At 37.0% G+C, this 25,864-nt stretch overlaps 1 protein-coding gene across 2 annotated transcripts; it reads right to left on the minus strand.

Moving 5' to 3' along the window:
• tnfaip2a (tumor necrosis factor, alpha-induced protein 2a) lies at window positions 1-24,583 on the minus strand. 2 transcript variants are annotated; one of them, XM_056481227.1, is made up of 14 exons: window positions 24,496-24,538; window positions 21,674-21,718; window positions 16,260-16,430; window positions 15,950-16,102; window positions 15,231-15,864; window positions 13,039-13,153; window positions 12,752-12,874; window positions 12,573-12,667; window positions 12,380-12,472; window positions 11,443-11,569; window positions 4,960-5,085; window positions 4,275-4,430; window positions 3,582-3,703; window positions 1-1,089 (listed from the first exon to the last, which is right to left on the minus strand). In XM_056481227.1, exons 1-14 carry the CDS (start codon window positions 24,521-24,523, stop codon window positions 936-938), a joined length of 2,142 nt encoding a protein of 713 aa, XP_056337202.1. In that variant the 5' UTR covers window positions 24,524-24,538; the 3' UTR covers window positions 1-935. The 2 variants fall into 2 exon arrangements, with proteins under 2 accessions (XP_056337202.1, XP_056337204.1); XM_056481229.1 differs by lacking the exon at window positions 21,674-21,718 and having other exon boundaries at window positions 24,496-24,583.
• Window positions 24,584-25,864: the final 1,281 nt, after the last annotated feature.

The following is a 25,864-nucleotide window of genomic DNA, read 5'->3' on the forward strand; positions in this document are numbered from 1 at the left end:
TTCTTCTTATTTAACTTGTTTTAATTGCAGGCAACACGTCTGAACAGGTAACACATTCTCCGAAGCTATCATGCATCTTTATGAAGTTGCACATCATTTACCAATAGCGCTGATTGGTTTGAACCAAGTCTTTCTCTTGAAAATGCTGAAAACTCAGACATAACTTTGTACCCGCCAGTACAGGCATCCAGTCTCCACTCTGGAATTTACACAAGGATCTCATGGCCGCAACAAAGATTCTAAATTTCTTTTTTAACCGGAAGAACGAATTTGCTCAAAATAACGCAAACACACCTAATTTTCACTTTTTAGTGAAATACATGTGTCTTAATAGTGCTTTTAGCAACGTGGAATATATATACAACTGTCAACATCTAAAAAATGTGTTTTGGTGTTTCGTGACCCTTTAACAATAACAAAAATTAGTCCTATGTTTAGCTTGGTATTTAATGTTTATTTAAACCTGTATTGTCCAGACAGTTACAGTGAATGACAAGTTTTCAACTAGAATCATTTAAACGTTTTTCCGTCGTGCTTTTTAAATATAATGCTAGAGCTGCTTTAAAGATGAAACATAGCCTGAACATGCACTCAAATAAAGCTAAAACACTTTACAGGTACACATTTTCACATTTCACAGGTTTTCCTTACTGATTTTACTCAAAGCTTGCATCCAACTGAACACCTTGTGATGTTCCAATGTGTTGTAAAATGTACCTGATAACAGCTAAATCTTAGTGTTTTCTTTAACAACACAATACTGATCATGTATATGTATAGTTAGAATATAGCTATAGATTGTAACATGACGTTTAGGGGAATTTCTGTTTGACGAGTCCTTTAGAGAAGCTATTTTAGGACTCTAGTGTTCAGAGTTTTCTTAATATAATACTGATCAAATTTGCATAACATTAGCTAAAGGTGTAATGTGTTTTTCAGATAATTTTTCGCTTGACGAGTACTTTAGAGAAGAAAGCATTGGACGACTCCTGTGGGCTCCTGTTGTCAGTCAAGCATCCTTTAATCCTACGCAGATCTGAGCTTGAAATGTTGGCCTTCAGGTTCAGGAGCGCAAGAACATGCTGCTCACTAGTAGAGAATGACAACAAAGACAAAAAGTTAAAGTTTAAAAATAAGATGTCTTGCTATGTAGTTTTTGTCTCTCAGGAAAACAGAGCTGCATTTAGGAAGTGTTGGTTAAGTTACCTCAAAAAGTAATTAATTACTAATTGCATGAATAAATAATACTTGACTGAATACAAAAAAATCCACATAAATCTCAATAGAAATTAAACTCTTAATTCTTTAAATTTGAGTCAAATTGGACCTTTTAGTTAGTTTATTTTAAACTAATATATGTATCAAAACACAAAATATTTACTAGTGTGTAATTAGTAATGACACCATATTTCATTCCTATCATATAGACAAATTTAAATGTTATTGTTTGTGAAGTAATTCTAAGTAATTCCTAATTTAAATGTGCTGTTGTTATTTTAAACTTTTAAAATAAAAATAAAAATTATTAAATAAAAAAACATGTCAGTTGTAGTTAGCACTGGTTTCAGGGTTTCCCCAGCAGAGTAACGTAAATTGACATCGTTGTCTTGGGGGAAGTGGCCCAAGTGTATTTGTGAGAAAACCTGCTTAAATGCATTTGTGAAAAAATCTGCCTCAATGCATTTGTGATATATCAGCTTGAATGCATTTGTGAGAAAATCTCCCGGAATGTATTTGTGAGAAAATAGCCTGAATCCATTTGTTAGACAATCCGCCTCCATCCATTTGTAAGAAAATCCAACTGAATGCATTTGTGATAAAATTTACTTAAATGCCTTTATGAGAAAATCTGCCTGAATGCATTTGTGAGAAAATCTACCTGAATGCATTTGTGAAAATATCTCCCTGAATGCATTTGTGAGAAAATTTGCCTGAATGTATTTGTGAGAAAATAGTCTGAATGCACTTGTTAGACAATACACCTCCATCCAGTTGTAAGAAAATCCAGCTGGATGCATTTGTGAGAACATCTGCTTAAATGCATTTGTGAGAAAATCTGCATGAATGCATTTGTGAAAAACCTGCCTCGATGCATTTGTGAGACAATCCGCCTCCATGCAATTGGGATAAATCAACTTGAATCCACTTGTGAAAAATTTGCTTGAATGCATTTTTGAGAAAATCAGCTTGAATGCATTTGTGAGAAAATCTGCTTGAATGCATTTGTGAGAAAATAGCTTGAATGTATTTGTGAGAAACAGCCTGAATGCATTTATGAGACAATCCGCCTCCATCCATTTGTAAGAAAATCCAGCTGGAAGCATTTGTAAAAACATCTGCTTGGATGCATTTGTGAGAAAATAGCCTGAATGTATTTGTGAGAAAATAGCCTGAATTCATTTGTGAGAACATCTGCTTGGATGCATTTGTGAGAATATAGCCTGAATGTATTTGTGAGAAAATAGCCTGAATTCATTTGTGAGAACATCTGCTTGGATGCATTTGTGAGAAAATAGCCTGAATGTATTTGTGAGAAAATAGCCTGAATTCATTTGTGAGAAAATAGCCTGAATTCATTTATGAGAACATCTGCTTGGATGCATTTGTGAAAAAATAGTCTGAATTCATTTGTGAGAACATACGCTTGCATGCATTTGTGAGAAAATAGCCTGAATGTATTTGTGAGAAAATAGCCTGAATTCATTTATGAGAACATCTGCTTGGATGCATTTGTGAAAAAATAGTCTGAATTCATTTGTGAGAACATATGCTTGGATGCATTTGTGAGAAAATCTGCTTGAATGGATTTGTGAGAAAATCTCCTTGAATGCTTTTGTGAGAAAATAGGCTGAATGCAATTGTTAGAAAATCCACCTCCATCCATTTGTAAGAAAATACAGCTGGATGAATTTTGTGAGAAAATCTCCTTGAATGCATTTGTGAGAAAATCTCCTTGAACGCTTTTGTGAGAATATCTCCCTGAATGTATTTGTGAGAAAATAGCCTGAATGCATTTGTTAGACAATCCGCGTCCATCCATTTGTTAGAAAATCCAGCTGGATGCATTTATGATAAAATCTGCTTCAATGCATTTGTGAGAATCCGCAGGTATGCAGCTGTACGCGCTAGGTTTAGTGTTTTTTCAAGGTTTACATGCCAGATGGACAGTGTATCGCAAAACATAATATGCTTATTTGGTAACACAATTGCGTTTTGGCTCAAACCGACTTTTTTTTGCAAAGTGCTTTCTGTTTGTTTGTTTGCAAGTGGAGTGAGTCTTTGCAAAGCAGATTGTGTTTTTTTTGCAAAATGATGGATGTTCCTTGTAAAATATTGACACACATTTTGCTCATAATATACTCACTACAGAAGAATACAGGTGCGTAGTTTTTCTTTACAAAGTGTCAAAGTGACATCTCCATCTTCTGGCCTGAAATCTATATTACAGTGTTTTAGATGTTTGTGTCGTTCCATGTGAATAGAGATCACTTTGACACACAACCTTTGAGGCAAAAACTACTTAAAGTACATCATTGTTGTGTGAAAGTACCGTTAGTACCTTTATCATCAAACAGACTCACCTAATGTCAGGATAATCCCTTGCCAGAGTAGCAATCTCGATTTGCAAACTTCCAGGATCCTGTAGTTTCAGAATCTCTGATAATTTGGGCAGTATTTTAGAGAGCCAATCCTCTTTGGATCCCTGGAGAAGATAATTGTATTTCATTTAGAAAATCTCCAAAGCCAAGCCCTCTATACATCAAACCTCTAACCATAAACACTGATCCTGATTTTAATGACTATATAAAAATGCTTTTTAATATATTGATCAAAGACATTTTTAATGAACACAAATGCTTTTACAATCTTCTACGCAATTAGAAAAAAGTTTGGCACAAGATGGACTTGAATTTGGTAAGTTGTGTCAAAAGTTTCCAAATGTTTTTACTACCTTTACCCCTGAAGTTATTAACATTTGTTATTTTGACTGTTTAAGCAAATGAGATTTTGACATATTTTCCTGCAGCTTTACCTAACCTAAAGGTGTTAGGTTGCGTTTGTAAGCAAGATCCAAGTATTGAACTATATGCATCATCCACCAGACCACCTCTCTCTTATCTAGGACTTGGAATTATTCTGTCCTCTTATTACATCTCCCCTGTAATTAAGTATTTGTTATTTCTCTAAGAATAATCTGTATTAAAATGCCATTGTGCATGTTCATGTTTGGTCATATACTGTACATAAACATGTGGGTCTCGATGTGATCTCACCAATTTGACAAAAACAGAGCATATTTCATTGCTGTCTTGGGAGATGAAATCAGCAGCCGCTTCTTGCTTTTCCTTGTCTTTCAGTTTAAGTTTTCTCTTCATCATTCGCCTCACATACTCAACCATTACTTCTACATGCAGCTCAGCCAGCAGTTCCTAAACAATCACATGCACAAACAGAACTGTTTATTAAATCAGTGTGAAAGAAACATTGTCATTGCAGAGACCAGTGTAAGATCATATGCCTTTTTACAGTAATTCTCAAAAGTTTTGTTTCAAGTTTGCTGGCATCATTTAATTTGTACATTCACAATAAAAATGCCAGTGGAGATTTGTAAATCAGCCTTTTAAAACACCTTTCATTTGGAGAATAAAGTCACATGTCTTGCTCAGGTGTGAGTTTTTCACAGACTTCAACAGAGTGTAAAAATCTTGATGGTTCTGTGGGTCTCGTCTTTCAATTATGATCTTTATTTTGTATTAAAATCACAAGTCAGGTCATTGGCTGGGCCATTCTACATCTTAATTTTCTTTCTCTGAAAGCATTTAAGAGTTTCCTTGGCTGTGTTTTAGATCAGTTTGTCTTGCTGAAATGTCCACCCTGGTTTCATCTTCATCATTACAACATATACATTGTCCTTTTAAGTGTCAGAAAAATAAAATTATTTGCGAAAGTGATTCTGACCTCTCTGCAGCCAGGCTTCAGATCTTTGAAATCATTATTGATTTTTTCAATGGCCTTCACCAGCTCCTCTACAACCTCACAGTTTCCAGTAAACCAAGCTTGAGTCCACAGCTTTCGGTACACTGGCTGTATAGAAGAAACAAAAACATGTGTTTTTTATCTTGCATATAATAAATAAGGAAGCAAAGTGCATCATGTAATTCATTCAATGACAGTATGACATTTGTGTTGGTTCTGAAACATAATTCCTTTTTTGATTATATAATTTTTTATACATATAGTTAATGTGCAATGCACTTTTCTGAGAAACACAAAATTACATACAAATGCAACAGAAGATTCCTCAGAGCACAGGTTACAGATAGAATTTCCTGTCATCTTCAGTGGGACTACATAACATACATTTTCTGTGCTGTTTAGTAATTAAAGTCTCAAAGCAATGATGATATAAAATTAATGAATAAAAACTGCATTTATGGTTCAAAGGTGCTGTATGTAAGTTTTTGATTCTTCTAAAGCATAAAAATACCATAATATGTTTGCAGATATTTAGGAAACATGGTAAGTGAACATTTATGTTTATCTGAAAAACAATGCTGAAGTCAGATATTCTGCTTTGAAAATGTGTGTTACGTTCAGAATAGTCTGTCTTTGTTTTGGTATCTTTAACAGCTCAATGCCAGTTTAGCCAATTATATATCTGCGCCCCAGTTTGCTTAGTTGGAAAACCAATGATGTATTTCATTAATTCATTCAGAAAGGCTCTCAAAGTGTTCGGCCATGACTGAAATGTGATCTCCGGTGGACAGTAGCAGACTCCAAAATGAGACGCAGATTCAGAGTTTCACATGAGGTTTTTAATTAGCAAATAATATAAATATTATGAACGTAGACATTAGGTCCTCTATGAACCTCCATAAACCGCCGCTCCTCTATGAACCGCCAACTTATCGTGGTGGAGGGGTTTGAGTGCCTGAGTGATCCTAAGAGCTATGTTGTCAGGGGCTAATGCTCCTGGCAGGGTGTCCAATGGCAAAAAGGTCTTAGGTGACAGGTCAGACTAAGTGTGGTTCAAAAACCCCTTATGAACTTAATTACATCGAGGACCGTAACATCGTCTGGTATGGTGCAGCCGGGGCCCCACCCTGGAGCCAGGCCTGTTTTTTTCCCACAGTTAGAGGCGGCGGGCTGGTGTGGGCTTGCTTATAGCTCCCCAACTTAACCACCATGTGTTGGAGTTTTCGCCGGTGAACGAGAGGGTTCCTTCCCTGCGCGTTAGGGTCAGGGATAGGTCTCTCACTGAAGTTTGTGCCTACGGGCCAAACTCCAGTGCAGAGTACCCAGCCTTCTTGGAGTCCTTGGGAGGGGTGCTGGAAGGTGCTCAGGCTGAGGACTCCATTGTTCTACTGGGGACCTTCAATGCCCACGTGGGTAATGACAGTGATACCTGGGGAGGCGTGGTTGGGAGGAACGGCCTCCCTGATCTGAACCCGAGTGGTGTTCTGTTATTGGACTTCTGTGCTAATCACAGTTTGTCCATAACAAACACCATGTTCAAGCATAAGGGTGTCCATCAGTGCACATATCACTAGGACACCCTAGGGCGGAGGTCAATGATTGACTTTGTAGTTGTATCATCTGATCTCCGACCGTATGTCTTGGACACACGGTGAAAGAGAGGGGCAGAGCTGTCAACTGATCAACACCTGGTGGTAAGTTGGATCCGCTGGCAGGGGGTACAGCTGGACAGACCTGGCAGGCCCACATGTATTGTGAGGGTCCTATGGGAACGTCTTTTTGAACCTCAAGTCAGAGGGATTTTCAACTCCCGAGGCACGTTGGAAACATTAAGACTGAGTGGTCCATGTTCTCTGACTCCATTGTTGACGCGACTGTGAGGAGCTGTGGCCGTAAGGTCTGTGGTGCTCCAACTATAGGGGGAATCACACTCCTCAGCCTTCCTAGGAAAGTCTATGCCAGGTTACTGGAGAGGAGGATCCAGCCGATGGTTGAACCTAGGATCCAGGAGGAACAATGCGGCTTTCGTCCGGGCCGTGGCACACTGGACCAGCTCTATACCCTCACCAGGGTGCTCGAGGGTTCATGGGAGTATGCCCAACCAGTCCACGTGTTTGGTGGACTTGGAGAAGGCATTCGACTGTGTCCCTCGTGGCATTTTGTGGAGGGTGCTATGGGGTCAGAGGCGATTTGTTAAGGGCTGTCTCGTCCCAGTATGAACAGGGTAGGTGTTTGATTCGCATTGCTGGCAATAAGTCAGACTTGTTTCCAGTGCATGTTGGGCTCCGGCAGGGCTGCCCTATGTGACCAATTCTGTTCATAATTTTTATGGACGGAATTTCGAAGAACAGCCTTGGGAATTTCATCTTTGTTATTTGCAGACGATGTTGTTCTGTTGGCTTCATCGAATGTGGACCTTCAGCATGCACTGGGGTGGTTTGCTGCCAAGTGTGATGCAGCTGGGATGAGAATCAGCTCCTCCAAGTCCGAGGCCATGGTGCTCCACCAAAAAAAGGTGGTTTGCCACTTCCAGGTTGGAGGAAAGTCCATACCCCAGGTGGAGGAGTTCAAGTATCTTGGGGTTTTGTTCACGAGTGAGGGAAGGATGGAGTGTGAGATTGACGGGCGGATCGGTGCAGCAGCAGCAGTAATGCGGTCGATGTACTGGTCCGTTCTGGTAAAGAAGGAGCTAAGCCGAAAGGCAAAGCATTCGATTTACTGGTCAATCTACGTTCCTACTCTCACCTATGGTCATGAGCTTTGGGTCATGACCGAAAGGACAATATCCCGGATATAAGCAGCCGAAATGAGTTTCCTTCGTAGGGTGGCAGGGCGCACCCTTATAGACAAGGTGAGGAGCTCTGTCACCAAGGAGGAGCTTGGAGTAGAGCCGCTGCTCCCCCACATTGAGAGGGGTCAGCTGAGGTGGTTCGGGCATCTGTTTCGGATGCCTCCAGGTCGCCTACCTAGGGAAGTGTTCCAGGCATGTCCCACCAGGAGAAGGCCCCGGGGAAGACCCAGGACACGCTGGAGGGACTATGTCTCCTGGCTGGGCTGGGAATGCCTTGGAATCCCCCCGGAGGAGCTGGAGGAAGTGGAGGAATTTCGTTGCCACTGGTGCTGCGACAAGGACGTAAGAAGTATCAAGGGGTGCATCAAAGGCACACATAGGTATGCGTTGTCACACCATCTCTAAACATTTAATCCTAAACAACTTTGAGGAATACACACAACGATGTCAAGTGTTTGTTCTTGTTGCTTAGGGAACGGATGCATGCAACGCACGCAGTACAGCGCATTCGGCGAGCGAGAGCGACTCTCTTCAGATCAACACACATGATCTTGTTCATCAAATTTTCTTAAACTAAGCGTTCTAAAGCGTATTTTACGAGCAATGATTATGACACTGCAACATGAAGCAGATGCTTTACAAAAGTTGCGTGTAAGGGGGAAACACGTCAGACTTAATGACACATTTGCGTCGCAAAATGCAGAGGGTTTTTTCTTTCCATTTAACGTACAGTATCAAATTCCATTAAAAGAGCACTCTTCCACCAGTCCCCGTGTCAACAAGCTTGGCCTCCTCTGGCCCCTCTGAATTTGGAAGCGTATTGTTGTGTCAAAACGCCACAGAGAAGCGAGATCAGCCATCGGTGGCAGACTGCGGAGATATGACCGAGGCCTCTTTCTGCGCGCTCTAGGTGTCTCTCGGGCACTCGCTCCCGCGTGCGCCTGCTCTCTCTGTCAGTGACGATGCTGCGCGCATTAGCCTAGTTCCCCGCATTCGTTAGAGGTTGACGCCCTAATTGACACAGGTAATAGCGATTTTAACACTTTTGATATAGGAAGTCCTCGGCTAAGCAGAGACCATAACTAATCCGAAATCTAGTGTACACAGTTTTACGTTAGGAAATGCAGTATTGAATTTACAAACAGTCGGCAAATACCAAAAAACAGATGTAACACAATCAAATGTAGTTTTCAGTCACGCTCATGTAAGTCATATTCAACTCGTTTAGTTTTGCCTTCATTCATTTTTGATTTCCGTCTTCAACACATGATTTATTTACGACACATTTTTAAACATTAGTTAAGCTAACTAATTTCAAATATCTACTTTTTTATCTTCCACATGGTGACAGTCAGTGGATAACATTTTACAAGTTATATATAACATTTTACCCCCCCCCCCCACCCCCCTTCCACAGTTTCTCTGGTCTAGAACCATAGACTATAACATGTACGACAGGATAATGAAAGGAACATTCAAAAAGCAACTCATGTAAACACCTTTACATCCTATTGTCTTATTCAGATTAAGGCAAATCGTTAGATTACTGATAACCATGTACACATAGACACAAGCCCCAACCCTAGAAAAAAGGAGTTCAGTATTTTGATGACAGCCTTTCCACAGGTTAGTTGTAAGCTAATGTAATTTCATAATGCAAATCTTAAATTCATGCTAACCAAAAAATGATCAAAGAAAATATATTAATGTAATTCAAATATATAAAATATGAATTGATGTTTACTTTAAACTTAAATTATATTGTTCTTTTAAAATTATTTTTTAAAAGATTTTGTCAAAAAAAACATTTTTCTAGAGTCATCCACTATAATTTTGTGGCTCAAAAGTATCGGGTTAGGCACCGTTTTGGCACCAGTACTGTTTTAAAAAGTATCGATTTAGCACCGGTATCGAAATAACCACAAACGATACCCAACCCTAATTGTAACTGCATGCCATAACAACGCGCTAAGTGACAAGATTTGCAGTGATGAGCAAACTGGCAGTTTGTACCAGATGAAACACGACAGAAATTTAAGTACAGCTATTCAGAAGCACAGGACATGCACTCACTCATGAAATGGTGAATCTAATTAATACATTAATACAATACTCATGAATTTGTAATCTGATTAATCCATAGAAAACCTCTTTAACATTGTTAAATGTAGATGCTGAATCACTGATATGTGCTGGCTTGCACAGTTCACAGTCACAGTTCTAACGTTTAGTTTCAAATAGTTTGTTTTATTTACAAGATCTGCTGCTGCTTTCAGTAGTATGGCAATAAATGTAATATAAAATGGCATTCAAACTCACTATGTTAGCATTTAACACTGAATAAAGCATGTGAGGTGTACCTATGGTAAACATTGTCAGCTTATCCTGTTGTTCAGCTGCAAGAAGCCATTTCTAATATATAAATTCAAGGTGTTGGTTGGAACAAAAACTCCTTTTAATATAGAGAATCTTCCTTGCATCGCGTGCCGTTGCTTTTATATATGACATTATTAAAATAAGCCTTTAGGCTTGATAGTCAGGCTCGCTCCTGTTGGTCATCAATCTGGTAACCTGCGCTCGTGTTTCTTTTGATCCAGGAGTGCAATACCTAGTTCAACCACTGGGTGTCAAACTAACATACTGCACCTTCCATACTTAAGGGAGAAGTGTTTAGTTTAATTAATTAGTATCTTGTGTCTACATGCATGCAAAGCTGCTGCATTTTCTGTTCTATTATATTTTATTTTTATTTTCTAACAACATTTTAGAAAGTCAATTAGATCCTTAAATGGACAGTTCCCCCAAAATGTTTATTTACTCAAACTTAAGTAGTTCTAAATTTAAAATCCTTCTTCTGTATGACACAAAGCAAGATATTCTAAAAAAATGTTTGCCATTGACATCCATAGTAGGAACAAAAATATTATGGTGGACAATGGTTACCTTTTCCACCTACATTCTTCAGTATATCTTCCCGTGCATTCACCAGATGTATGGAGGATGAGTAAATCATATAAAAGTGTCATTTTGGGAGAATAATCCTATAAACAACTGTCAGCATGGAGGTCAGATATAGTTAAGATACCCCTCCTCACCTCAAGGGAATCATCTATGAGGAACGCCTGTAAGCAGAACAGGCCTATGTTGTGCACTATCCAGAAGAATAGTGTTTTAGTTACAGTGTTTATTATTTCGACAGTTTATTGACAATGTTTCTCAATTTATTGGTTTACTGGGACACTGATTACATTCCTCATCTGTGTCTAGTTTAGTTCTGTATCGTAAGGTACTGTAAACATGAATTGTTCAAATTAATACATTTGCATACAGCTCCTTAACATTCCATAACATAATACATTTTAAGTTAAGGATGAGAAGTGTCTAATTTCATTGTTACATGCTGATCTGTGCTTGCAAAGCTAAAACATGTCAACACATTTCAAACAAATGTTTAACTTTCTAACCACTGATTAAAATGATGTTCCAGAACCAACATGAATGTTGACCTAGGAAATACTTTAAGTTCAAATAGGTTTATTACCTTGCTCTGACCTCTACATAACTGGATAAACTAAACACATTCATTAATATTTACAGTAGCATAAAAGTGAGTAAGTAAATACTATCTACAGGTAAACAAGTTGCTTTCAATAATATCCATTTCCTTCACTAACCTTCAGTTCCTTGTGAATTCGGCTGAGGAAATATGTGTGACAGATGTTTCTGAGATCCAATAATGTAGACATCCGTGTTGTTCTAATGTCCTCTGAGAAAAAATGTTCAACTTTTTGTACATAATTCCTAAAAAAATAGAAAAATAGTTGTAGACACAATTTAGTATTACCCAAATACTGATAGAAGATTGCTAGTTTACATTAAAATATTTGTTTCAATTATATATTTTCCAAATATCAGCAATGTATTGTCAACAAGCATGTCATTTATAATTATTTTAAAGTAAATGATAATAAGAATATGATAATATGAATATGATATACAGTTGAATTCAGAATTATTAGCCCCCCTTTGATTTTTTTTTCTTTTTTAAATATTACCCAAATTATGTTTAACAGAGCAAGGAACTTTTCACAGTATGTCTGATAATTTTTTTTCTTATGGAGAATGTCTTATTTCTTTTATTTCGGCTAGAATAGAAGCAGTTTACATTTTTTCTAAAAGCCATTTTAAGGTCAATATTATTAGTCCCTTTAAGCTATATATGTTTTCGATAGTCTACAGAACAAACCATCATTATACAATAACTTGCCTAATTACCCTAACCTGCCTAGTTAACCTAATTAACCTACTTATGCCTTTAAATGTCACTTTAAGCTGTATAGAAGTGGCTTGAAAAACATCAGGTAAAATATTATTTACTGTCATCATGGCAAAGATAAAATAAATCAGTAATTAGAAATGAGTTAATAAATCTATTATGTTTAGAAATGTGTTGAAAAAAAATCTTCTCTTCGTTAAACAGAAATTGGGGAAGAAAAAAAAAAACAGCGGGCTAATAATTCAGGGGGGCTAATAATTCTGACTTAAACTGTATATGAACACATTTTTGCAGTATAGTACAAAATAGATTTTTTGAAAGTCAGTGAAACTCACTTAAACACGTAAATATTCACCAAACTGTCTCTGAGAATTTTAGGAATGATTTCTTGTTTTCTTTTGACAAGTTCTTTCAGACTTGTCCCATAGCTGCCATTGGGGAAAATGGGAAAAAATACCATCAGCCTTACTATTTTAATGTAATGAAATAAGAAGAATTTGTAATAGTAGTAATATAAGTATTATCTACCTCAGTAGAGAGCTATCCAGCAGACATAGAAGACTCCAGGATTTACTTTCACAGCCCAAAAGTGCATTGACCTCTTTCACAGTTCCTTCAATAAGCTTGAAAGCAAAAACATTTACATTTTATGAAATGCTGCTGTATATTTTTTAATGCATAGCATGGCAACAAAGCTCTTAACTTACCGGTAAAACATCGACAGCAAGGTTACCAAAGTAGCATCCTTCAATGAGCTCAGGTTCATAGCCATCACTCCATTTATCCACTTCTTTTTCAAAAGCATTGGATAACCAACTTCTGACTTCATTCTAATTAGTACAAATAATTATTAAAAAACAACATGTCACTGTAGAAGATAAAATCTAACAATAAGATCAGCTCACACTGCCAACAGAAGTGAGCACTATGGTGTGGAATGCAAATAAGGTTGACTATTGATTAAACCATTTGGTAATGATTTTGATAAAATTACCTCTTTGCATGAGAAGTACTGATCCTCTAATCTTTTAAGATGTTCCTCAGGTAACAGAGGTCCAAGTGATGAACTGTCGATGTGCTCCTCCAGTTCTTTGTGTTTCAGTACATCCCTAAGATAAAAAAAGAACATTAATATTTAAAAACAGTGTCAGAAACTACTGAATGGTTTATAATATAGATATTATAGAGCTGTGAAATAAAAAAAATCATTCAAGAAATTTATTCTGCATCAATTCTTTCAAAATGCATCAACTATTCTCTTTTGATTGGATTCTGGGTTTAGTTTTTAACAGCAGATGGTGCTGTATGCTTTACAAAACAGCAGTACTTTGCTTGCATCCAATTCCTTACAAGTACCACTCAAATGTGAAATAATCATTAAAAAGCTCCTATTATGCATTATAAAATGTCATATTTTAGTTTTGTGGGTCTCCAACAACAGGCAAGATCAAAAAAAACTTTCATTGTTTTATAACATGCATTTATTCTTACCTATTTCTCCCAACGACTCGTATATGATTTGTTCAGCGATTCATTTTTTTTAAACCCCTACTTTGCACGATGCGGTGATTGGTCCAATGACTAAGTCTGATTTGGTGGTGGCTTAGCCACAGTTTTTAAAAGCACTTTTAAATGTAGATTTTAGCATGTTGATGGCCTGCCTAGTTTTGAAGCACAAGTACTAAAGACTGATCTAAATGGCCCCTTTGTCTGTGTACTGGTCTATAGACCTCCCAAAGTTAGTACACCCTCCTTTAATGAATTTTCTGAGTTCCTGTCTGATTTGATGTCTCGTTGTGACAGGATATTGGTTTTAGGTGATTGCTTAAAAACTTCATGAGTCTTTTAGATTCATTAAATTTTGTGCATTTTTCCAGCCCCAATCATAATCAAGGCTATACTCGAGACTTATGGTTTTTCTGTACATATCCATGACATTTTTGATGCTGGTATTTCTGATCATTTTCTGATCATTCTCCTAGCGAGAAAATGGTTAAACAGACCATCTGCAGCGTGAGGATAAAGAATGAGTGTCTGTACTTTCACTTTACACAACTTTTACTCTTTACTCCTTTACTTTCGTGGATAAGAAAACGGTGTTGTACGCACTCCACTGAAGACATCCATTAGCCTGCATATATAATTTTGTTTGTTAAGCACAAAGATTTGTTTCAAAACTATTTCTAAATTCAGTTTTAATTTCCAGCAAACAAATAAATGAACAATAATAAGGAAGTTTGGTTAAAAAAAAAGAAAAAAAGAGTTTTATCCAAACACACGTCCTATTCTTATATTCTTCTGTCCAACAGATGGACAAATCTAAACTTGTTTTTATTAAAACAAAAAGAAGTATGGATATAATAAATAATACTTATAATAATAATTATAATAACATTATACAAAAGCAAACTGTCATGAAGAACATGGCTTAGAGGTAGTGGTTTTTATGTTTATGTAGAAAATATAATTTTTTGTAACATTTTAATCCTTTATTTTTTTCATATGTAAAGATATTTGTGTATTTCTGTACATCCAGTGTGTTTTAAGCAATGTGTAAGCAAGTGGACTCGCATAGGCGCATAACTAACATGCTGGACTAACACGCTGGACTGCTGCGCTGGACTTTAGACGGGCTTTTGGTTGGTCAATGGCATGATTTATTTTAGTTCCTCAAAACTTAACCTCCTTTTCAGACTAACACACTCATGAGTCCACAAAGTGGGTCGAATGGATTTGCTATTTAAACAACGTGACGCAAAACGTGAAAATTAGGGTTGTGCTGGTCTGAAATTAGCAACAAATCACGCCAAACACGTCATGCGCCTTATTGCACGAGGTGTATGATAGGGCTTGGACTTGGTCTTGAACTCAAGACAAAAATCATATAATCGACTCCAAGTCTATTTTTTGTTTAGAATCAATAGTTTTAAACACTGTGCACTTTCATATTTAAACCTCAGTTGGATGTTTTCATTCACTTAGAGCTGTGTTATATAATGCATTTATGGTCATTTTCAAAATCCCATAATAGCGGCTCTTTAATAAAGCATCAATTAAAGAGAGAGTAGCAATGCATTTTGAGCATCTCAAAATCAATGCAGAATTGATTTCTCAAACAATATTTCCCCACAGCTCAAATAGATAGATGACATGTAGATGAATGTGCTTTTAAGTCATCAATCTTACTTTGGGTAGTAGATCTTTATCCAGCTCAGTATATAGACGCAATCCTCAAACTCAATACTGGATCTGGTAAGCTCTTCCAGTCTGGCGGAGAAGGTCTGATGGTAAAGTTGAGCATATGTTTTGCAGATGTCAAAGTCTGCTGGATAACACTCCTTTATATTTTGCACCACATTCAGCAGGTCTTTTTGCACTTGTTTCCCTGTTCGGCACACCTCTCTCTTTAAGGAAGTAGACAGCTTGTCTGCTTTATTCTCTTGTCCATCTGCATTTTTCAATCGTGTCTCTACTAAAGTCTTAAGCAATGGATCATGGATTTTTTGTCTGCACTCTGTGGGTCTCCATATTGGACGCTGGTTTTCAGACACTTCTGCCCAGCGTCTGTCCTGTGCCTCCTCTTGAAGTATTGAAGTCAATGCACTCTTAAGTGTCTCCTGATTTTCCTCATTGAAAGAGTCAAGAATAGCAAACTTCAGTCGCTTCCTGAATATCTCAGAGTCACTCTGCAGCTTGTCCTCCTCATCTTCTGTTCTGGCTGCATTACTTGAACCAAAGAGACGTTCCTCAGTTTTTACCAGCAGCTGCTGTGCATCAGCCAAACGGTTCTGTTCAAGATTCCCATTAAAATCTAGGCTCACTGTTATATGTGAGAAAATGATTCTGTTATATCAACCTACAAAATTAATCTTCAGCTTCTGGTAATTCTCAAGTGTGTACTATACCTGAGGGAGCTTCGGGGTATTTTGAATTCTTCTGCCGTTTCATGAAGTTAGGCACTTTAATTTTATTGGATAATTTGATTTTGCTTTTCTGACTTTTCTCTTCAGGATCTTCAGGGGAATCTGCTATGCATTCAATGGCCTCAAAGTCTACATCTGAAATGTAATTAAGAAATCGATTGAAACAAACATCTAATTTAATCATTTCAAATTGAGTAAAAGAACAGTGACATACTGTAATGGGTGCTAAATGAAAATCATGACTTGATTAAAAATAAAATAAAAAACACCACAAATACATTGAACTATTTACCTACAACTTCCGCTCTGAAGACAGCTTCAGATTTTGAATTCCCTTTGCTTGTGATTACGTTTTTCATTTTGATATTCTTTGGTATTTTGAATTCATGCTTTTGTTTTTCGCATTGTGCTTCAGCTCCATTTTCATCACCTTGGATTTCTTCACCTTTTTCAAGGTCTTTTTCTAAATGGAATCAGAGATACGGTTGATGTTATTGTATAGGGTAAGTTTAACAGTTGTTAGTGGTTGCTGGAATTTGATTCTGATTTAGGGCTGGGCGATAGGGCCAAAATTTATATCATGACATATTTCTAAAGTGCAGTCAATATTATATAATTATTATATTATATTATTGTACAATATAATTTTAAATAAACACAAATACAATGGTCAAATAAACAAAACTCTCTATAACTATATAGTAATCTATAGTCTATATAATATAGGCTGAATATTCTTACAGATTGAAATAACAGCCGACTGCTTCAGCCAAAATAATGTGAACAACTACAACTAAATATAGATAGATAGATAGATGGATGGATGGATGGATTAACAGATACAGTATATAGATGACATGGTAAAGACATGATGAATGAATCTCTTTTCTCTTTTGACATAGCTAAAGCTAGGAATAGGGCTGATTTTTATGGCCATTTCTGGCCAATCAGAAATGTCTTTGATTGTCTACAATGATCATGCTCTTCACTGAGTGCTTTAATGGGCACTGAACCATGCAGAAATGAGCAATCTACTGACAGATCAGCTGATAGATGCAACTTTTAAAAGTGAACACTTTCAGAGCTATGAGCAACTATACTGCTCAGCGCTGACTAGCTGTGTATCTGTAATGTAGATCATCATCACACAAGCAGCCTTTCTGATGTGCCCTGAACGTCATTTAATGCCAAACGCTGTTATTTATATCAGAATATTAGAAAAATGTTCAAAAACCATCACAGTTATTGAAAAACAATTCCAGCTGGCTCTGCCTTGATTGTTCCTGTTTTGTTGGAGTCTGCTTGATCCAGGAAAATATGACTGCAAGAGGAAGGAACTGGGGCAAATCTGACTGAGCAGAGTGCATGGGTGGAGCCGGAGTTGGAGCTGAATGCATTCAGAGAATGTAGTAGGTACTGTACTGCACTAAAAAGCTATATCTATCACTCTATTGCACTCAGAGGTTCGAGTTTACACTAGGCTGTGCACAGAGGGTTGCAACTGCGAGCCACTGTGGAGATAAATTCCCTGTAGCAGGCACATCATGGGATAAACGGAGTTACCAGAAAGTAGGGATGCACCGATACCAGTATCGGGTCGATACTTGGTTAAAATACTCGTATCGGACATGAAAGTCCGATACCATGCACCGATACCACTCAACAGTAATTCACTACATGGATGTGATTTGTTGTCCTACCTGACTTCAATGTCTACATGTATTAATTAGCCTAATGTATTATATATTAATAGCTTAGTCCTTATAAACTATCCGTTTATAAAATACATTATTAACGAATCTTTAGGCTACTGAAGAATAAACAGAATATGAAATATGATCCTTGCATAATGATCACAGCTAAACAAACCAGCACTCATTTTATTTATAAACTATAAATAAAAAAAATGAATGAAATTTTAAGTAATGGAACATTATGTAAAAAATCTAAAGACTACAGGCTAAATAAAAGCGCCTCGTCAGAGTTAAACATCACTGCAGTCACCGTGCATTTGTCAGTTTACAGCTTCTGTAAAGATCAGACAGCCTATAAAGATCACACAATCTCAATAAACACAATGTAAATGTATAAATATTTTAATAAGTATAGTTAATAGAATATTTATAATGATATGATCTTGCTTTTGGTTATCTGCCAGCTTTGAGCTCTTTATGCGCGCTTTCTCTATCTCTCTCTCACCAGTGGCAGGTGACATGGGCTGTACACACACTACACAGCATGGCAAGATGACAGGTGCTGAACTCCATGGGATCAGTTTTATTTGTTGCCAATTTGCGTGTTGTTCCTTTTTTAAAAATGCCTTTTGTTTTTTAAATCTCTCAAGTTAATTTAGGCTATCGGGTAACATAATCTCCCTCAGAGATATTGGAGTTCAATAACATGTTGCGCAGTAACCAACACCGCCCTGTAGCCTAAGTTTACACATTGCATAGACTATAGCCCTACAGTTCTGGTGTGTTATGAATTGCATGTTTTAAATGACAGCGAGACATGCTACATTTAGTATTTATTGTAAAATATACATTATAACCCAGTACACAGTAAAATAATATTTTTTGAATGGCTTGCCTATTGGCGGCGTATATATAACCGTTAAGCTTATATAGGCTGAGCATATATGTATTAATATTAAAACACATTAATACAAACTAGCCACCCTTAGATTTTTTTATCGTTTCTGTATATTTTTTATCAAACGAAAAATGCAATGAATTGTTTATTTTGGTTTTCATTTTATTAGAATTAATATAATTATTAGGCTTCACAACTTCTACATAACATTGGCTCCGATTGCGTTTTTACAGATATCCTACAGATAGACTTTTTGGCTCATAGACATTTATGCCTATTTCTTTTAACTTCAGTGCTGTATTTTGATAGATTTCGCAAAGGCTTCAGCTATTCTAACTATCAGCTGGTACCAGCCTCAGTCTTGCGACTTTACTTGTGTGGCGTCTATAGGTATCGATGTCTGGATGACAGCGAGAGAGAGATGAGATCAGACCTCAGATTCGATGTGTGGCTGCACGTCACAGTTACTTTACTGCAATTTTTGAGTATTGGCTCACCTAAACTAACTTTTCATTCGTTTAAAAACCGAAATATTACCAGACAGACAAAGCAACTTTCAACTTTTGAATAGAGCGGCTTCAGTGATAAAAGACACACACGAACACACACACACAGGATACACTCTTATAGGCCTATTCATTATTGATTTTTTAACAATAAACGCATAATGATCAAAAAAGTAATTACTGCGGTTGCCGCGATGGTTGCTTGTTTCTCTGCATGTTGGCTTGTCAGTGCTAAATCGCTTTTGTTTTAATCAAAAATACGATTATTTATTATTAAACATTGTGAGATGATGGTCGCGTTATTTTTAAAATAAGTATGCATTGGCCATTTATGGCTATTGATCTTATCTACCCGCGACCCACCCATAGTTAAATATCAAGTAGCATACTTTTTGATTACCTGACCAGCGGATTAATGGCAGGACTCATGAATATGAAAGAATTGCGCATAACAGGGTTTTATGCGTACCTAATGTGCAATACCAAGAGAGTGACTCCATAAGGTAACGTACACTGCACACACTTTGTGTAATGTGTAAAGTCGTGGACGCATGTAAGCCCAGGGATAACTAGTCCTTTAAATGTCCATGCTTAATCATTAATATTTAAGGTCTGGATTCGCAGGGTTATCAACAATGTGTGTATATTTTTGGCTTGGAACAGCCTTCTGTTAAAAGATTTTTGTGTTCATCCTTGCTACAGGCAAAAAAAACACAACAACAACAAAAAAAAAACGAACAAATAAACTTCATTGAAACCATATATACGAAGTATCGGTACTAGGTATCGGCGAGTACACAAATTAAAATACTCATACTCGTATCGGTTTGTAAAAAAGTTGTATCGGTGCATCCCTACCAGAAATGTTGCAGCCACCTGACCAGCAGCAAGCTCTCTGCAGCTCTCACATGGTTGCCCACTGAAGCTAAGAAGGCCTGCGACTGGTCAGTACCTAGATGGGAGACCACATAAGAAAGCTAGGTTGCTGCCGGAAATTATGTAAGTGAGACCAGCAGGGCTCAACCTGCAGTCTGTGAGGGTCCTAACGCCCCAGTATATTGATGGGAACTCTATACTGCTCAGTGAGCGCCATCTTTCGGATGAGATGTTAAACCAAGGTCCTGACTCTCTGTGGTCATTAAAAATCTCAGGATGTCCTTCCAGGTGTCATCCAGGTGAATGCTGTACACTGGTGGTGGTGGATGAGGAGATTACTCTAATGTGTAAAGCGCTTTGAGTATCCAGAAAAGCGCTATATAAATGCAAGGAATTACTTATGTAAGGGTGCCAGATGAAGTGGACCTATTCTTCATCTTCCAATATGTTTGGGCCATCTGAGGACACCGACTGCAGTTTGAATGGAGGGCAGTCATTGGAGGAGGTCTGTGTTGTGTTCCCAGAATGGCAAATTCCCCAGCCTTCCCATATCAGACACTGATGTCCAGCAAGTAAAACCTCTTTGAGATCCATGGTGCCTCATAATTCGGATCATCCCCCACTAGGCATGGGCCGGTATAAGATTATGATCGCATGATAAAAATATCACGGTTTCACAGTATTGTGATTACTGCTCTAAAATATATTCTTTTTAAATGTCTGAGTAAAAAAAAGAAAAAAAATGGAAATAAGAAATATTACACATACCTAAGGATCGGTATTACAGGGAATTTGGGCGGTTTTAAAACCTTGACTTTTCCAAACCGCAGGATACCTTGAAAACGGTTATCGTCCCATGCCTATCCCCAACCATGTGAAAGTCACAGACCAAATCCCTAATGTCAGCCTTTCTCTGATTTAGAAATCGATGCCGGACTTTTCAGATTATCTGATCTCTCACAAAGCCCCATGGTTTAGGAGATGTGAAGAGGAAGATGCCCAGTTTTGGCTGAATTTAGTTCTCTTGTTTGCCATTTTGTTCCATCAGATTTTGTTGTATGGATAGGTAAAGGACACAAATGCAGGGATGACAGCTTTTTATTGACAAATAAAATTAAAATGTTCCCTGTTGGGAAAAAAAACAATGGCACGTGAACACGACTGAACAACAGGACTGCAAGCAGCAAACACAAGGGAAATACAATCATGATTTGGCAATGAACTGAAAACACCCATAGAATAAAATGTAGAGCATAGGTCTCAAACTCAATCCCTGGAGGATAACAGCTCTGCACTGTTTTGCTCCAACCCTAATCAAACACAGCTTACCCAAAAAATTTTTTTTTTTAAAAAGTCATGATCACCTCAATAATTTGGATCAGCTGTGTTTAGGGTGATTAGGGTTGGAGCAAAACTGTGCGGCCCTCCAGGAATTGAGTTTAAGACCTGTGATGTAGAGCAAGCAGTGCAATTAGTTTTGCAGAAGTGGGGGGATTAATAAATAAGCAGTAACAAGATGGCCAGTGTCAAACAACAGACAAACAAAGCAAAGCCATTTGCTCACACAAAACACGAGAGAAGAACACAATGAGTGTCAGAGCTCTGTGAGGAAAACAAGAATAAAAAAATACAGATGTGACAACCATGACAGATTGTGATTTTGTCATATGATATACTCTCTGTGAAGCTCTTCTTATTTCTTTGAATGAAAGTAAAAAGACATTGGAAATACCTTTGCCACGATATACGGATAACAAACATCCAGACCTCTTCCACACTTCGGAGAGCGATGTTAATATGAAAATATGTAAAAACAACTATCATTATGAGGACTTTGTGATGTAATGGTTTCAGTTAATAATTTCTGTCCTATGACACCACCCCAAATACTGGTTAGCATGTTTAGTCAACCATCTTAATTACTTAAGCAACAAAAATAAATGTTGTAGTAATATCATAATATTGTGTCCATTAGCTAGCATACAAGGCCAGCAAGTTGCAACTTGGCTAACATATCAACTATTCATACAAGACTTGCCAAATGCATGTACTTCTCTAAATTATTTAATTTAGCACTAGATTAAAACAGACAAAATAAATTATATCAGGTTCAGCTTTTCTCTTTTTGCCATCGGTGTTCCATATCACTTGTTCTGAACTGCAACCATGTTATGATCTGACTGTAGCTGACTACATCTCAACACACCTTCAACTTAACTGTGCTATTTTCTACTATCAACTCTGTTATGCCGAGTTCAGGCTACATGATTTTAGCCCCGATTTTGACTCGCCGACAGATGTTGTGAAATCGGCTACAAATGCCTGAAATCACTGGCAAATTGGTGCGCATTCACGTGAGTAACAATCACACAGTGTGCTATCAAGGACATGATCTGAGAGAATCGCTGATGGGTCGCTGACACCCGTGAGATATTTGGCACTCTAAATATCTGGACCTCACGACGATTCAAATCATGTCATGTGAAATGTGTTCTGATTGAAAATAACATCAGCGATCACTGTAGTGGCAATTTTCTTTAAGAAGGCTCTCTCAGTGGTAAAGAAAAACTAGTGGAAATTTGGCAGAAGCATTGTGTCTGTTTGACATGTCATCTGAGCATTACCACAACAGACAACAAAATTGAGGAGAAATTGCTAATTCACTTAAAAAGCCAGGTGAGCAAAACAAGTACATTTTCTAAAGCTAAAGCCTTCTTTTTCCATTTTGTAGTAGATATATTACATGATCTTGCGTTGTTTCCATGTCACTTCTCGCATTTGTTTGGTTGTGAGATGTAATTTGGACAAAGTTGTGGGCGATTCTTCCTATTTTAAAGTCATGCAGTGTGAACTCTCCTGTCGCTGATCCATCCTTCAGTGTAAACACAGCACCGACAGAACGCTAGCCTATAGATAGTCATGCAGAGTGAAAACATCCGTGACACGACTTTGAAAATCCTGCAGTCTGAATTGGTGCATCAACCTTGGAGTTGTGATTGAGGATCATTTGAATGAGCTACAACACGCACTCCCTCCCTCCCTCTCTCTTTCTATCTTTTTCATTTAAAAACTGTGTACTGCTTAACTGATTTGTCTTCTTTTGTTGCTTTGAGGAATTTGATTGCCCTCTGCTTTTTTAACCTAATCATAGGCTAAATGTAAATTAAATACCATTTCCATGAAAAAAAATACATTAATAATATATAATAAAAACAAAATGCTTGACTAAATATGTATTTAGTTGAATATATTATATATTAGTTATTATAAATATTAGTTAAGTTAAACAACTTAAAGACCATTTAAAGAAAGAAAGACAAACAGATAGGGAACATACATTAGTAGCACAAGCAAAATTAAGCTTTATCTGTAAAATAAATATTCTCTTAAAGCTTTTAAATTGTAGTTTAAAAATGAGAACTGGGTTTTTATAAACTCATTCACAAAAGCTTCTTTTTTTAACTTCTTATACAGCAACATTAAAGTACACGAGTCTGGTGAAAGTTGATTTAAATGTGCTCCCCTACAAATACAGGTTTAAAAGGTCACATATAAACCACGCTGATGTCAAATCTTCCTCTATAGAGTCATTTTGCTAAATTATCCAAGTGGTGCGTCATTATTAAAACAGGTTTTTCATGGGAGGGGAGTCAGATTTCGATACAACACCGGAACCACAGCAAAGCAATCGAACGGCGTTTTTGTTTTGAAAGGAGTCTGATAGGAAAGATGAGTCCGCGCACGCAGCCCAAATCGGGGAGGTGCCTCCACAGTCCACGCACACTGTGGACGTATACAGCGTGCCAGATAGAGAAAACTCGAATCTTTTCTGCGACGAGTTGAGTCTAATATTCAGCCTTCCAGTCTTCTTTACCATTATCAGGCAAAAGGTCTCATATTAACAAGCTCAAGCGCTTCCGAACTCCGAACATTCTTATATCGATTAGCGCCATTACAGCACATCCCTGTTTCGCGCATCGTTGTTTTATGTCGTGTTATGTTGTTATTATTAAATCAGTTCCTTCGATATGTCCCGCTAGGAGATGCTAATTACGATGAAGACGTAATGCCATGACGTAACTTTAACGCTGATATGAGTAGATTAGGCTATTCCCTAAAACTGAATAAAAAGGGCGGTAAATTAGACTTCAAACTACAAAAATGATATAACTTATTCGAATACAATACACGTTATGTGACATGGGAATTATCGTCAAAACTTGATTGCTGTCTCGCAGTTTAGCACCTTAGACAGACTATTGTACTGACAGAGATTTTAGACAACCGTAACGTCCGTTAATTAGTTAACGTTAGCTTGTGGAAACCCGCAGGCAGCGTTCTCTCTTGCGACGACTTAGCATAAATCATGAAATGCAAATATAGCAGATATAACCTTCATTAAGAGGTATACTGTATAAATAAGCTACCAACCAATATCACGAATAGCCAAGTCATAGCTCCAACAAAAGCTTGAATCCACGTCCATTTACATTTAAAATCAAAACACATTATTTGCTAAACAAGTTAGTGTTTGTCATGCTATAGATCGCTTACCTCCTTCCCTTACTCTTCTAAGGGCCATTGTGATAAAATGCAGAGCGTAGTCCGAGCGTGTCTGGACTCTGAGCATTCGCCTGTGTTTGTCCTACAGACTGTACACCCAACACTGGGTCTTTTTATAGAGCATGCTTCACCATGTGATCAGTGGAGAACCCCACAGAATGTTTTGACTTCTAATGTTCGCCGTTTGATGAATATCGCATTTAAGCTTAATTGCCTGTTTCCTGTTGGGGTTTAATTATTTCAGCTAATAATAATAATGATGATGATGAATTATAATAATAATAATAAAAAAAGTGTGAATGTCCCATATATTGTAGCCTATAAATCTGTAATGGTATTTTCCAGATTTTTTCTTAGCATTTTAACTTAGAAGCGTTAAAAATGTTTTAATTAAAATAGAATTTATTTTTAAATTTTAAGCGTTAAAGTAAATGGAAATGGTAGTTGTTTTTTCTTTGTCTTTTATTTTTCAAGTAGCACTACAATTTTGCTATAAATATGCTGCAGTGTGATACAAACATTTTTTTGACAGAACCGACGAACAAAAAGCACAAAAGCTAACATTCAATAACCAGCAGTGGGAGAACTGAAAATGTTTATGTTATTTTAGCTGTATGATGTAATATTCTGACTGTGGGAAAGAATACAGTCTAGTTGAAATAACTGATGTTTTACTCTGATCAACTTTTAAAACTTTTTATAGCTATACTAAGGGAAGGACATTGTCAATAAAGGCTATCAGTTATCAAAACAGTTGGTTTAAAATGTTATTTTATTTTCAAGCCAAACAGATATATTGTATCTGCTTCACTTAATCATGTTGTTCTTAGTAATCATAATACAGTTTGTTATTAAACATTTTAAAGGTTTAAAACCAGTTTTTGCCTTAATATAAATTATTTAATGTTAGTACTTTTAGGCTTTATTGTAATCTTTATCTCAATGGACAGTGAATTTACTTAACTAATAACATAAAACATACAAAAGAAGCAAACACATTACTTTGCATGCTTTCATTAATCTGTATATATAGCATGTATAGCTCTGGGCTCAGTAAGTTCTGAAAATATAGGTTTATTCTACATTTTTTTAAAAGGAAAATTAAGGTGTAGGTTATAGGTGGTCATTAAATGCAGAGCTTCTTTATAAAAAGGTTAAAAAAAACCCTGCAAGTTCTAAAAGAGATCAAACCCCAGCCATGTAAGGAGAAGTAATGCAAATTAATGCAAAAGTAACGCATTACTTTCCATAAAAAGTAACTAAGTAACGCAATTAGTTACTTTTTGGGGGGTGTCAATTAATATCGTAATGCACTTTCAAAAGTAACATTCCCCAGCACTGGTTACTAAAGCAAAGCCTG

Source organism: Danio aesculapii, chromosome 20 (assembly GCF_903798145.1).
Source record: "Danio aesculapii chromosome 20, fDanAes4.1, whole genome shotgun sequence".
Lineage (NCBI taxonomy): Eukaryota > Metazoa > Chordata > Actinopteri > Cypriniformes > Danionidae > Danio > Danio aesculapii.

What these genes read in the sequence shown, in the direction of transcription:
- tnfaip2a (XM_056481229.1), bottom strand. Translation starts at nt 24,571, where the DNA reads ATGCTCAGAGTCCAGACACGCTCGGACTACGCTCTGCATTTTATCACA. An exon ending in TAGAAGAGTAAGGGAAGGAG is followed by an intron (nt 16,431 to 24,495) that starts GTAAGCGATCTA and finishes GATTCCATTTAG; the next exon opens with AAAAAGACCTTGAAAAAGGT. An exon ending in ATAAAGATCTACTACCCAAA is followed by an intron (nt 13,154 to 15,230) that starts GTAAGATTGATG and finishes TTTTTATCTTAG; the next exon opens with GGATGTACTGAAACACAAAG.